Raw genomic sequence first — 15254 nt, 5'->3', positions numbered from 1 at the left:
GCATTTGGAAGGCATGGCCAGGTGGCTTCTTTCTAACTTTTCAAGGCCATCCTCAAATTGCTGATGAAAATTTGTTTTTCTCGTGATGCCTGAGTGGCTCAGTCAGTAAAGCATCCGACTCTTGGTTTCCACTCAGGTCATGATCTCAAGGTTTAGGGGTTTGAGCACCACATCGGGCTCTGTGCTGACTGTGTGCAGCCTGCTTTGGATCCTCTGTCTGTCTCTCTCTCTCTCTGCCCCTCCCCAGCTTGCGCTTGCTCCCTCTCTCAAAAATAAACATTAAAAAATTTTTGATAATTTATAATGAAAAATGTGTTTTTCTCACACTTCAAACACTGTATTTTTTTTAATAATTGATACTTAAAGTTAGAAAACTTTGAAGAATTCATTCAGGGGAGAAAACCAGTAAGGACTATGCCAAAATGTCAGGCCAAAATAAAAAACGAGGAAGTCTTGACAGAATGCCCTGGCACCCCTCAAACGTAACATGCTGAAGGCCTCCCCCAGGCCCTCCACTACTGGCAGTGCTGGCCCCTCCCAGACACCCTAATTCCCAAATGCTCCGTCATCCCCCTTTTGGGGGCCACCCAGGCAAACAAGTCCTGCGGATTCCAGGCACACCATGTCCCTCGGGAATATCCCCACCGCTAGTCTCCTGGCAAATGTCTTTGAATTCACTGCTTCCCGATTATTACAGGTGAATGGCGCCTGAGTAAATGGATGAGGCTGTGCTGGTCCCACCAACCCAGGGACTCCAGCAGCCCGGGTTCCTGCAGGCCTGCTGAGGCCAGGGGGAGCCGCACCTGTTACCCTACACGAAAGAACAGCGCACCTCGGTTTCCCAGTCCCTCCCCACCTCACACCTACCCACCACAGCCTTCATGCACAAGGTCCCTTATCATGCATCAGTAGCGCCCTCCTCCCCCAGTAAAGGCAGGAGAAATCCCCAATCCCGCAACCTGCCCTTTGAGACCACAGGGCTCCGAGGTGAGAGCTCCGAGTGTAGGACCAGAGCGTCCGGGTTCGAATCCGCTTCTACCTTGTGCGGGTTGTGTGGTCATGGGCAATCCATTAGCCGCTCCATGCCCTCTTCGGTCTTCCACCCCGTGATGTTGTGAAAATCCAGTCTGGAAAGGTAAAGCACGGCCCTGTCCCTACGCCTGTGTAGCCTGTGTTAGTGGGAGCCGGCAGCATGCCCACGGGCCACAGGTGGAATCTACCGCCTGCCACTGCGTCGGTGCCACACCGCCCTCCTGGCCATCCTTCCCCAAACGCATGTGACATCCCTGCTCCCTTATCCCGAAGAGCTCCGTCTTCCTCTCGGCTCTGACACCTGTCTTTCATTCTAGGTCAAGCCTCACCTCCTTTCAATGACTTCTTACTTTCAACTCCTTTTGCATTTACTTTCAATGTCATTTGTCTGGCACTTAGTGCCCCATATTGTTATCCGTCTTTGTGATAAATGTGCCCCATCTTCTCAGCGAGATGAAAAGAACAGCCTCCACCACTCCATCTCCTGCCTACAGTAGGTGCTCCGCAAGCTTTGTGGATGATAATGATGAGGGCCAGGAGAGCGTAAATCTGTTAAGCCCATTATTTCCTGCCGCCAGTAAAAAAGCGGACCCTTATCACTTCTTTAACTCACTTGGGAGATCAACATGAGATGCAAGAGAGGTATTTTTCCATTTTAATAATATTTTATATTAATGGAAAATGTTAATATTCTCCCTACCATCGTTTAGTGCTTCTCTTGTACTGTTATTTGAAAGGAATAAATATATCATTTAAATTTTATTATTTAAGAATATTGCCATTACTGTTTATGGATATCCACTACATATAAATTTAACGTTCCAACTCGTCTGTTTTCCCAAAGCAAATCATTTCAGTTGCCATTAAGTGAGGCAGTTACAGAAATTTTAAATCATATTTACAAAGAAAGAAAGGCGGAAAAGAGAAAAAATAATGAAAACAGCTTAATACTGGTTTTAACGAGCTGGGGAGCTTACGGACTGTGACGGAGGGGGTAGGGAGGAGGAGGTCTGGATTTTGCACAAGTTCTGCTTCCTCTGATTGCCAGCCCTCAAGGCAGGACTTGGTCTTCCTTCTCTTTGTACCCTCAGGGCCACACGGCCCACTTTCAGGCCTTGAAACATTGGATTCAACAGTGCTTTTCATGGGCACTGAATAAATGTGTTCTGAAGAAATGAATAAATAAATGATGAATGAATACAGCTGTGCATTTGAGAAACCTGGATGTGATTATACAGAGTCCACACACGAGAAGTAGGGAATCACCACTCAAGACATTCAGCTTGTTTTTCGCATGTAACCAAACAACTGTCGAATCACTTCCTGTCAGTCCCAAACAATAGATTGTTTTTAATGCTATTAGGGTAAAGGGAAAAAATAGGGTAAAACACTGAAGGGTAGGGAGAGAAGCAGCTCAGGAAAAGGGAGCAGTGTATTCAAAGGTCCTGGGGTAGAAAGGAGAATTGTATTTTCTAGGGGATCACAGAAGTCCAAGGCAGCTTGAATGTCAAAAGTGACAGAGTAAATGGCATCATTTGAAAATAACAGACAGAACTCAGATCACATCAGGCATGATACACTGTACTTCAAATGTATGTCTTCATCCTCTGAGCAACTGGAAGGCTTTGAAGAGTTTTTGTGGACCAGTGACATAATCAGTTATGCATTTTGGTTTTGGTTTTGTTTGTTTTTTTCTAAGTAGGCTCCACACCCATTATGGAGCCTAACTCAGGGCTTGAACTCATGACCCTGAGATCAAGACCTGAGCTGAGATCAGGAGTCAGATGTGTAACCAAACGAGCCACCCAGGCGCCACGAAATTATGCATTTTTTAAAATGTTTACTTATTTATTTTGAGAGACAGAGTACAAGCAGGGGAGGGGCAGAGAGGGAGGGAGAGAATCCCAAGTGGCTCTGCACTGTCAGCATAGACCCCAACATGGGGCTCGATCCCACAAACCACGAGATCATGACCCGAGCTGAAATCAAGAGTCAGACACCCAACTGGCTGAGCCACCCAGATGACCCTCATTTAGGCATTTTGAGGAAATCTCTCTGCAAAGAAAAAAAAATCACAGAAGCAGGGAGACCATTATTCATTCATTCAACAAACATTTATTCAGCACCTACTAAGTATCAGGCATTATTCTGAAAATTGGGAATAAAGTATAGAAAATGTAAACAAAAATTCTTACTCTCATGAAGAAAAAATAAGGCACCAAAGGGAAGGCCTGCCCAAGAAAAAGGAGTGGGTAAATTCTTCTTGTAATGGGGAAGTCACAGAAATAATCACTGAGAAGACAACCTGTGAGCAAAGACCTAAAGGGGGTGAGGGGTCAGCCATGCAGATAGTGAGCATCTGGGACAGAAGAGCCAGCCAGTGCATAGGTCCCGAGGCAGGAACATGCTGGCTTCTGAGGAAACAGCAAGACGGCCACATGGACTGGTGAGGAGTAGCAAAGAGGAAGGAGAATAAGAGATTATCTTAGATCTCATAGGGGAAGATCACGTAGGGCCTAGTGAGCCATGATGAAGACTTTGGATTTTGCTTTAAGTGAGATTGGAAGCCATGGAGGGTCCTGAGCAGAGGATCGCTCTGACTGCCCTCGACTCAGTCTGTAGGGGCAAAGCCCGGTTGGGGTAAGAGAGGAGGAGGAATGGCGGAAGCAAGGAGGTTTGTCAGAATGGAAGGGAGTACAGTAATCCAGGCAGATGATGGGGGCGGCGCAGTCCAGGGGGCAGAAATAGAGGTGATAAAAAAATAAGTGTCAGGGGATATTTTAAAGATAGAGCTGGGGTGCCCGGGTGGCTCAGTCACTGGAGCCTACAACCCTTGATTTCGGCTCATGTCATGATCTCACAATTTGTGAGTTCAAGCCCCACATCAGGTGATGTGCTGTGGTGTGAAGCCTGCTTGGGATTCTCTCTCTCCCTCTCTCTCTGCCCCTCCCCCAATCAGCCCCTCTCTCTCTCTCTCTCTCTCTCTCCCCCCTCTCAAAAATAAATAAATAAACATTAAAAAGAATAATAAATAATAATAAAGATGGAGCCAAGGAGATTTGCTGACAGATCTTACATGTAATACAGCGGGAAGAGGGGGCACAGGGCTTTCGGCAGGAATAACCTCAAGTAGCCACTAACTAAACGGTGGAAAATTGAGATGGAATACTTTTGGGGGGCAAAGAGCAACGTTTGGTTTTACATATGTTGTGTTTGAAGTGCCAGTAAGGCCTCTCCTTTCCTGGGATTGGTGGTGATGAAGAGCAGAGAGAGAGGACCCAGCTCACAATGAAGTGAGGCCAAGAGGGCTCATTGTTAAGGAGAAACTGACTCTGATCAGGTGAGGCAGGTAGAAGACGATGCAGGTGAAGTTCAGGTGGTGGCCGTCAGGTCCCTGATGTCACGTGGCCAGCATCAAGGCACCAAGATAGGCCTGCTCATCTGCCTTGGCCAGGAAGAAGGCTCCTCTGGGGTCCACACAGGCCACTCCGGTGCCAGGAGGTACCTGTCCTTCCCGAGATGGATGAGAGAGTGAATTCAGACGCACTTAGGAGGTGAAAATCCACAGCACTTGGTTGAAATGCTCTAAGCAAACAAACCAAGGATAAAATACTAAGGTAAAACGTAGAAGTAGAGACTCTTTGTCAAATTGGTTCAGAAGGCAAAATTAGGAAATACAATTAATTCTTGATTAATCTAATGAATGTTGCTTTCCATTCCAGGAACGTGGTACAGTACTTAAACAATGCATGTAACACTAAATAAGGACAGGCGGCGTAAAACCATCGCATTTACTTATGTATATACAGATATAGAAGGGCAAGACCGATTTCTGCAAAGAGATACTGCAAAATATTTAGAGCAGCTATCTCTGGATGGTGGGATTTCTGGTGACTTCCCTTTATTTATTTTTTTCTTGCTGTTTACTTTCTAAGTTTTAATGATCATGTTTTATTTCACAACTGAAAGATCAGGCTATCCGTTCTGTTCCTCTAGCAGGAAAATGAACAAGCCCTCAAAGACCCTTTGAGATCGTTTACAGCTGGTCACTCTTGCCAGATTGCCGGCTCTGTCTTTAAGCCACGGGATGTAGAAAGCTATTAACATGAAGATTCCAATTTGAGTTAAAATGAGATAAAAAACTGATGCCTGTAAAAATCATAAGTAAGAGATACAAGTTATGTTTGCTGTGCAGATTAATTAACAGCAGGATCTAGAATATTATATTCCTCGTTTTGAATATCGTCTGTCATTACTGGGGAGAATCAAGACAGAGAGGAAAAGGGAATAATTTGTTGAGGCAAAATGAGCCAGAACTTAGGAGAAGTAAGGCTTTGGGGGCCCAGGAAGCCCTTCCTTCCTTTGATTTGCGTTCGGATTGATGAAGTCTCTAACCTAGAATAAGATGCATTGCTTTGTTTTCTTGGTGTCCGGGAAGCTACCCAATACCCCATGTATTTATCTTGTGTAAATTATGTTTATTTTTAATATTGTGTGCTCACTATTCTTTGATATGCCGGATGTCACACTGCACGGACGGCGTGAGACCATCCCTGCGTCCTGCGTTTATGTCGTATTTCACGTAGTATTCTGTCAGTCTGCAGGCGTCTCCACAGCCCTATATCATATATGTTCTCATTCTCCTGCCCAGGCCCAGGCCCAGACCGCATCATTTACACCATTTGCTGCTTCAACTTTGAGATGAGGGTCACTGAGGGCTCGCTGTTGTTAGACCGTAAACTCCTGTGCACCTGGCGCTCTTAACCCTTCGGCTTTGCTGTGCCGTTGAGCTAGTGCGTCAGAATTCAGAACGGAAACGGTACTGGTGACCGCGAAGGACGCAAACCTGAGGGAAGCGACATTAAAATGAAACCTGATGCAAAAACTTACAGTTTCTTTCCTTTTCGTTGTACAGGAAGCTTACAGATTCAGTACAACCTGGGTGGCACCAGAGAGCCCTATAACATCGACGTAGACCACAGGAACATGGCCAACGGACAGCCGCACAGTGTCAACATCACCCGGCACGAGAGGACCATAATTCTCAAGGTACGTGTGACTGTACGTGATGGGCTGTTGCAGCCTCTCTCCACTGTTCTACTTGGACACTGGTTTTGTCTCGGGCGGTTGGGGCAGGTGCAAGAGGCCCGTATTATAGTTTCTCCTACAAACCCCTAACTACTGAGGTAGAAAGGTGTGTCGTTGTTATAGGACAGACAATGACAGAGTTAATGGTGGAGACAGTTCTCAGGGAGCAGGTAGAATAAATGTTTACTATGTATATAGTCTTTGTAACTTTGCAGCTTTCAGGCTGCACATCTATCGGTCTCCTGTGTTTATCTCTCACACCATCTTTCTTCTCCATGTTCTCAGATGCCTGCAGCTTATCGGGTTTTCCAGCAAACGTTATTTTGGCTTATCTGACCTACTTCTTTCATGACTCCAACACAATATGAATAACTTTGGTTCTTTTTTTTTTTTTCTCCTCTTTGGATGCTTTGCCTTAAAAATTCTCAAAACACAGACCTTCCCCACAATCTCAGACTCCGGTTGTCAGCTCTGTGCACACAAAGGGATGGGTTTTGCTATGACAGTCAAATTTTATTTCAGGTTCATTGATTGTCCCTGCCCCCACCCCTGATTTTACCAATGAAGAATCCAGCATGGGAGACTCCATGAATAAAACATAGCATGAGGAGGGCTCCCTGGGAACCAAGCCAGAAAGATCAAGGATGGGAACTGTCACTGCGTTCTCTAGAAGGAGTTCAAAATAGATACCTGTCAGGAGGAAGACCAGCAGGGGGATCCTGTTTTGTCAGCAGAGTGGAGTGTCACTTGGCAGGAGCAGAGCTCATTCGGATTGGGCTTGGTCGAGGTGGGAAGTTACGGCTGCAGTGACGCCGCATGAGTCCGTGTCTCTTTGAGCAGGGGTAGGTGTCCAATTCGTAACTTGATATGGAGTTTATGCTTGGCCTTTAGCAGTAGATGCTGGAGGGTATTTTAAGGACGGGTTTTTCCTAGGAAAATGACAATGCTCAGGTACAGTTCACTATGCAATCATCAAATATGGGTAAATAAGGTGAGCTCACGGGGGGTGGGGGGGGCAGAGTCCTCCAGGCTAGTGCAGGGCCTGGCTCATATTAGTAGCCGCAGGGGCGCCTGGGTGGCTCAGTCCACTGAGCATCCAACTCTTGATTTTGGCTCAGGTCATGATCTCACAGTTCATGAGTTCGAGCCCGGCGTTGGGCTCCGCACTGACAGCACAGAGCCTGCTTGAGATTCTCTCTCTCCCCCACTAGCACTCTCTCTCTCTCTCTCAAAATAAATAAATAAACTTTAAAAAAAAGAAGTTGCAAACTATTTACCGAACAAACCAAGCCCATCTTTAGCGATAACTCAAGCCTATCTTCAGCCGTAACTCAAGGTCCATTCAGAAAAGCCAGCAAAGCCAGGATTGGTACTGTTGATACCCTTTGCAGGATTAGGAGGTTTATAGCATTTTTTCAACGTCGTGCTGATTGGCTTTTGATTAGAAACATCCTCCTGCTTTCAGCCACGCCGTCTGCCACCTCTTTTAATGTAAGAGACAGTTCTTGCCATTGCAACATTGCAGAACAATGTTAAAAGCTAAGAAGCGCTCAACAGTCCGCGTTCAGGGAAGCATAGTACAGGAGACCTGCCGGAACTCTAGAATGTTGTGGGACTAACTCCCACTGTCTCCAAGAAAACGCTCTGTGTGTTGGAACTGAGACCAGGGGGTGGGGACCAACAGGCAAAGAGGAGGGTGGGGTTCATGGGAGGGGAGCAGAGCTGACAGAACCATTTCTGGGTGTATTTCCCAAAATGGAAATCCAGAATAAGGATAGGTGAGGAAGTCCCCCGCCCCTTCTAGCACATTCTGACAACTGAGAATTCTTCACAACTCACCAGCACCTCTTTAAGAACAAATATCAGCTTACTCAGAGCTGCTTCCTGCCACAGTGAATTAGAGATTGTCCTGAAGACGGGGAGAGGAATCCACCAAGTTAGGAACCTGGGGCTTCTGAGGCATGGAAAGCCAGAAAGATCCAGATGTGAAGAAGCCAGAGAGTCCGCAAGATGGAGGAGGGCTTGGCGAAGAGTCCAGTCCTATGGCTCAGAGTTCTTTTGGTTGTAAGTGACAGAAAACCAATTCAGAATTCATTTATAGGGGAAATTCCTAGCATAGATCATAGAATTTAAGAAAGAGAACACTTAGGAGCACCTGAGTGGTGGCTCAGTGAGTTAAGCGTCCAACTTCAACTCAGGTCATGATCTCATGGGTCATGGGTTCAAGCCCTGCTCCAGCCTCTATGCTGAGAGCTCATAGTCTGGAGTCTGGAGCCTGCTTCAGATTCTGTCTCCCTCTCTCTCTGCCCCTCTCCCGCTAGTGCGCTCGCTCTCTCTCTCTCTCTCTCTCTCTCTCTCTCTCTTAAAAATAAAAGTAAAACATTGGAAAAAGGAAAAAAGAAAGGGAAAACTCAAAGTTTGGAAGAAAATCCAGGGGACCTGGAGGATTACGAGAAAGCCTCGAGCGTCTTCTGTCCATGCCTCCCTCCCTCTGTGATCTCTGCTTCTCCACCCCTCCCTGAGGACTGGGTCAGGGCCTGTTGGTGCAGGCTCCCTCCTTTACATACCATGGACCGCAGACGCGAGCATGGGGCTTACGTCTCAGTTCTGCTGCCAGAAGGAAGGTCCTAGCTCCTTGGTTCTCATTTCAAAACCTCAGAGAAGGTCTCTGACTGGCCTGGCTGGGGTTATGTGCTGCCGTGTTGGGGGCAGGGGGGCGGTGACTGCCCCTCAACCAAACCTCCTGACAGTTGGAGTGAGGACCTGGGGAGAATCCCCCAAAAGAATAGGAACACAATCGGGTGCCTGGGTGGCTCAGTTGGATAATCGTCCAGCTTCGGCTCAGGCCATGATCTCACGGTTCATGAGTTCAAGCCCCGTGTCAGGCTCTGCACTGACAGCTCAGAACCTGGAGCCTGCTTTCTCTGCCCCTCTCCTCCTTGTGCTCTCTCTCTCTCTCTCAAAAATAAATAAACATTTAAAAAAATTAATAAGAAAAAGAATAGAAGCCCAGTTCCAGAAGAAAAGAGACCTGGGAGGTGGGAGGCCATTGGCCGCACGATACTTTGAGGTCGAGAACAGCACAGATGCGTTCCCAGGGTGATGCAGAACAGGGCAGGGCAGGAACACTGAGATTTCTGGATGTATTCAGAGAGCCAGAGACCCCAACCCAATTGAACTCAGCTAGGAGAGACCTCGTGGTCCCCAGTTGCTCTGGTCTTTCTCAACTCTCTTCAGCCCGGCTCTGATGGAACATAAAGTTTAGAATCATGGCGGGAAAGGAAAAAAAAAAAAAGATATGGCTTCTCCTTAAAGAAAAGTAGGTCAGACAGGGAGGCCTCACGGAACATGCTAATAAATCCAAGGGTACCTTTGGAACTCTAGAAAACACTACATTTTTTTTACTGGAAGCTATCTACAAATCCACCTTGAGAATTTCTACAACCTTAAGAAAGTGTGGGAGAGGAGCACCTGGGTGGCTCAGTCGGTTAAGCATCAGACTTTGGCTCAGGTCATGATTCCTGGTTTGTGAGTTTGAGCCCCGCATGGGGCTCTGTGCTGGCAGCTCAGAGCCTGGAACCCGCTTCAAATTTTGTGCCTCCCCTTCTCTCTCTGCCCCTCCCCCTCTCACATTCATTCTCTCTCTCTCTCTCTCTCTCTCTCTCTCTCTCTCTCTCTCGCTCTTTCTGCCTCTCTCTCTCTCTGCCTCTCTCTCTCAAAAATAAACAAACATTTTTAAAAATCTTAAAATAAAAACAAAGCAGTGTGGGACAGCTATAGGAAAATGTTCATCATGATCTTTTCTGTAGGAAGGGAATACAAACGGTTTCATTTTCTCCAGAGTTTTCTGTATTTCCTGATTTTCTCTTAGAAGCATGTGCTGCATTTTTTTGGTATGCATTGCATTTTTATAATAAAAAAAAACATGACACATTCAACCCATTCTGACAGACTCCATTTGTAACAAAATATAATGACAAAGATATTTAAATAATTTCAAACTAAAATTCACTTCTAATCAAAGAACAAAAATAAGGCTCATTCAAACAGGAGTATAAAAATGCTGTGCCTTTGGAATTTGGGTGAAATTTTACACATTCATTTACCCACAAACAGCACATAATTCCAATGATGTTTATCAGTGTTTATGGTGTTTTTAAAAGCAGGTTTACTCTCCTAGCTGGGTTTGGCTAAAGCTAACATGAAATTAATTTGCATTCCCTGAGCACATACTGTCTGAAATGGTGCTGAGCCCTGTAGGGAAATTGACCTTGGATGAAACATTTGCAGCCAGAACACAAAGTACCCAATGTCCACATAGATAATGAGGAGCTGACTCTAGGAGTCACCAGACACGGGAGTGAGCCAGAACCCGTGACAACCCTCAATGGCGTCATTTACGAAAACTCACAGTTGCACGGGGGATAATAGCTGAAGGCTCACGGCCAGTCAGGACGTAAAGCCAACCCCTGGGAAGGCAGAGAGCACCTGAAAAAGTACTGTACGCAATGAAAATTCATGCCAATTAGAGGAATCCAAGAACCGCACATTACAAGGAATAATTTCAAAGTCTTGTGTTACAAAGCCTTTCTTCTCACTTTCCTTCCTTCCTGCTGTCCATACCTTTGTCTCTTCTTCCTCCCCTTCCTTTCATCCCTCATCCCATTCCATGAGGGAGGTAAGGTGGCTCACAGACAGTCTGTACAATGAGATAGAGAATTGAAGCAAGTCACGATAGATAGATAGATAGATAGATAGATAGATAGATAGATAGATAGATAGATAGACAGACAGACAGACATATATTTACATGTCATGGTTTATGTACTGGCATTAAAAAAGCTGCCCTGGGGGGGCCTGGGTGGCTCAGTCAGTTAAGTATCTCATTCTTGCTTTCGGCTCAGGTCATGATCTCATGGTTCTGTGAGTTCGACCCCGCATCAGGCTCTGTGCTGACCGTGCAGAGCCTGCTTGGGATTCTGTCTCCCTCTCTCTCTCTCTCCTCTCTCCCCCTCTGCAACTCACTCTGTCTCTCTCAAAAATAAATAAATAAACTTCACACACACAAAAACGAAGCTTCCCCATAGCACGGTCCTCTTAGGCAATGTCACATCCATGCGAACAGCTCACGTTCACTGGTGCTCAGTGTGTCCTTAGCACTGAGCGACGCACGTTAAACACAGCCTCTCATTCAGTCCTCACCAAAACCTTCCCAGATGTGCAGCGTTGTTATACCCATTTTACGGACACTGAAGCTGAGTTAGTCTGACACAACTCCTCTCAAGTTAGAGGCAGGAAGAAGCAGGAGCACCGATGAACGCAGGCATGTCACACGTCGGTTCGCGCATGCTCCTAGCCATCATCCAATAGCGAGGTGTCTGGAAGGGCGGTCACAATGCCTTGCCAGTGGCTACCTTCGGCCAGCAAGAGTGGCATTATAACAATAACAATAGATATCATTACTGTTATGAAACAGTTCAAAAGTATGCCCCAGCCTAGAGAATAATAAAACATGCACCTATGTGTGTATCAGCCAAACACTACAAATTTCAGCATTTTGCTCTATTTCTTCAGGTTTCTTTTCTTAATGCAGTGATAGTCACGACCCTGGGTCCTCCCTGCTGGATCGTGAGCCCTGAGAAATGCAGTGGACAATGCCTTCGGCAGCATTTCTGCACCAGATTTGTTTTTCACAAGGCTGTTTGATGTAGCATCTCTAATGAGCATAATGCAAAAACGGATTTCAGTGCAAATAGTTCCAGAGGAGGGGGGGATGGTGGCCCATGAAGGGGGCAAGGGACCTATCTGATACTCTGGCCTGATCCCAGGGGTCAAACTGGCTCCCTCCCCCCAAAAAATGAGTAAACTACCTGTTCTTAAAACAGCTATCACCTGTGTGGAAGTTTTGATAGAAGTTAGACAATAGAGCTCAGGGATGTATTCTCCAACACAGCTACTCAGCGTCTGTGTTCTCCAAAAACCAATGAACAGATGGTAAGGGTGTCATGTTCATTTTGGCTTTCATCTAACTGGAGGGCCGTCCCGTCTTTGCCAAGAGGAGGCTAACAGATTTCTCCTGCCAGCCAAATTAAGGACTTTCTTAAAAAATAACTCCCAAGCCCTCAAGAGCAAATGATGATTAGGTCCCAAATTTTTGTGCTGCAAAGGGCATGTGACTTCAGGTGTTTTCATCAGGAATTTTTAAAACAAATGTTCCCGCCCCCCCCCAAAAAATCAGTTTTAAAATAATATAAAGATGATCATTTTTTTTACTGCTCTGAATCCAAACTTCAACCAAATTACATAAAAGCAGCTGCTAATGGTGCTTGATATTGAACGTGCATCCTAAAAAGGGTCAGAGAAGTCAACGGCAACAGAGTGTGCTAAATACTAGGGACAGAGGAAAACATAAATGTTAGGATAGCATCAGTTGCTACTACAAATTAACCCTGAAGTCTCAGTGGTTTGACGCAATGAAAGTCTGTCTTCTATATTTTCAGAAAAGTGAAGTTTTGTGGCCCCTCATAGGGATGGCACTGTGCTACGCAGGCGTCCTAAGGACCCACACCCCGCCCTCTACTCCCCCTGGCAGTGGAAACAGTTCGGGACTAAACCAAATCCCTGCCTATTATTTGTGTGGCCCCCCATCGCTTCATCCTCTGGGGGACTCTGCCTTGTCCATCGTCTGCCGTGGCCACCTCTGAATTGAGTGGTGCAGAGAATGCAGTCATTGAAGCATTGCATTTCCTGCAAGGGAAGGGTCCTAGAGGGCCCCCGTCCAGCAAGTGTCAGTCACACTGAGGGTTGTCTTCTGAGTCTGCTGTAGACCAACTGGATTAGTTTCTTTGCCAATACAACTCCTCTAAAACCTGAGCTGGTTTCTGATCTGTTTGTGTCCTGTCAGTTTCACATGCCAGAAGGAATCCGTACATTCTTTCCTGGGCATAAAGCTTGGACATGTGTAATCATCTGCTTCCACGCCTCTCTCTCAAGGTCATGGCCACTCTCTTGTGGCCACCTGCAACAAAAGGCATCTGTGGGGAGAAAAGACCCTAGTGTTCCCTTCACCCGTGGAGCTAAGCCAGTTTGCTGAGCTAGGGAATCTGAATGTTTCCTTGTTTGTCACATCTTCTTGCAGTTTATTTCTTATTTTCTGGCAGAAGGCTCTACAGTTTTGGACTTCTGTCTATTCCCTTTCACTGAGGTTTGGAAGCTGGCCAATTCTGTTCTGAACCCACCTCTTGGACTAAGGCAGCAAAAAACATCTGATACCCAGGACCGTTCTGGCTCTTTTGAAACACTTTCCCCAAAGCTACAGGTCACAGACACTTAGTCTGCCTTCCGGGTTACATGAGATGACAGTCTTAAAAAATATTTTATCTCATACTGTTGTTTTCCATCTCTCCAGCCTCTGCCATCTGTTTTTGTGGCATTGCTACCGAGCTTAGCTTTCTGTCATGACCACACTGCTTCAAGGCCCTGACTTCTGCCTTAGCTTGGACTGTGTTAGCTGCTTTAACGACAAGAACTTATAGGTTGTGGTTGTGGCTTCACAGGTACATGCTTATCTCCAGACTCATCAAGGTGAATATGTTTAGTACATACAGCTTTTTGTAGGTGAAAATCAATCAGTCAAGTAGATGGCAAAAACAACAACAACAAATGAGTCAGTTTAATTAGCAATAAAATGAAAAGTAACTCAATGATCCATGTGGAGGACCATAAAACCATACGGTCCTGCGTGACAAAGAACTCAGCAGCCCAACTTCAGGGCCAGTGTTCTTGTGCCGCACGAAGAATTCCAGCGCAGTTCTCCGAGTCGGCATGAACATAACCTCATGTACATCCATCAGAGCGTCCCGTCCTGTGTAACGTGGAGCCTGGACTGGAATCCGACCCCGCAGCTCAGAGGAGTCACTTAAAAACATGTGCCTTTATTACCCTTGAAATTTCTGACAACAAAGAACAATACTCAAAAGTCTATGGATGTGAACACTCCCGAAAATTTTAATATCCGCAGTTGTTCAAGACTTTATTAAAGAAAATACTGCTGCTTGGAAACATTAAATCTTTTTAGGGATGTCAGAACAAATAAAGGAAGTTGACCCGGCTAGCATCAGGCCCCTCTCTGGAAATTACATTTACTGTAACTTCTTGCCTTTGGCTAATTTAGTGTTTATCTACTCGGCATGATGAACTGGCAGCCTTGGATGTACACCACTGGCGTGCTCGACAGAAAGGGGTGATGGCAGGAATGATGATGAGCCTGCAGAGCCCCTCAGTCCTTCCCTCCCAGACGTGCTGTTAACCATTCACTCGCTCTCTGCTGGGAGTCCGGGAGACATATCACTACTTCACTTTACACTTCAGTAGAACACTGACTTGTGTTTAATTTTGTGGAGGGCAGAGGTCAATATTTTATTAGTTACTCCTGTCATTACAGTGATTTCATTCCAGAGACAATATCTGGGAAGAGAGGAGAGAGGAATGTACACACTGGAAACTTGCTCTTTCCTTTGGCCTGTACGTGAGTCAGAGTCTCAGTTTTGTTTTGTTTTTGGTACTTCTGTGTGGTTGGAGCCAACTATTCACAATGGAGTCACACATCAGAAACCTCAGGACCTCATTACCTTTTTGTAATTTGGTGTCAGGCAAGGGCTAGAGCAGTCCTTGGCCCTTGGAAGGGTATTTCAGCAAATTCTCCTTATTTGGTTCAGACTAGAAAGTAGGACTGTTTGGTGAAGTGTCTCCACTAAAGAGAAGAGCCCAGCTCTCAGGACCTATGATTCCTCCCCCTGCCAGTGCCTTCAAGTCAACCTGTGGCCTTGAACAGAGACCATCTATCTACGTAGACAGGTGGGCCCTAGATTTAAGGACGCAGTTCAGGATGTGCAATGAAGATCCTGCTGAAGAGGAGTGTTCTCAAGGTGGTTCTGGACGGTTCCGTCAACAAGGCACTTCTTGTCTATTTAAAACCATCTGATGATCGCCAAGAACATCACATGGTGACATCCAGTTGGCATTCCACCCCATGGCAGGAAAGCTTCAAAGAGCAACCATTCCTGAGGCCTGACGGTGATGAAGTCAGGTGGTCCTCAACGCCATCCATCAGGCTACTTGCTAACATGAAGGGC

General features: G+C 46.0%; 1 protein-coding gene across 1 annotated transcript in view; it reads left to right on the top strand.

The window, feature by feature from the left end:
- CNTNAP2 (contactin associated protein like 2) overlaps positions 1-15254 on the top strand; it is a 1359261-nt gene that overhangs the window by 1207905 nt on the left and 136102 nt on the right. Inside the window, exon 19 of the mRNA XM_029921999.1 lies at positions 5948-6081. Within this exon, the coding sequence (XP_029777859.1) occupies positions 5948-6081 (134 nt within the window). The remainder of the gene's footprint in view (positions 1-5947; positions 6082-15254) is intronic.

This window comes from Suricata suricatta, chromosome 2 (genome assembly GCF_006229205.1).
Source record: "Suricata suricatta isolate VVHF042 chromosome 2, meerkat_22Aug2017_6uvM2_HiC, whole genome shotgun sequence".
Classification (NCBI taxonomy): Eukaryota; Metazoa; Chordata; class Mammalia; order Carnivora; family Herpestidae; genus Suricata; species Suricata suricatta.
This window is presented reverse-complemented; position numbering and strand designations above follow the sequence as displayed.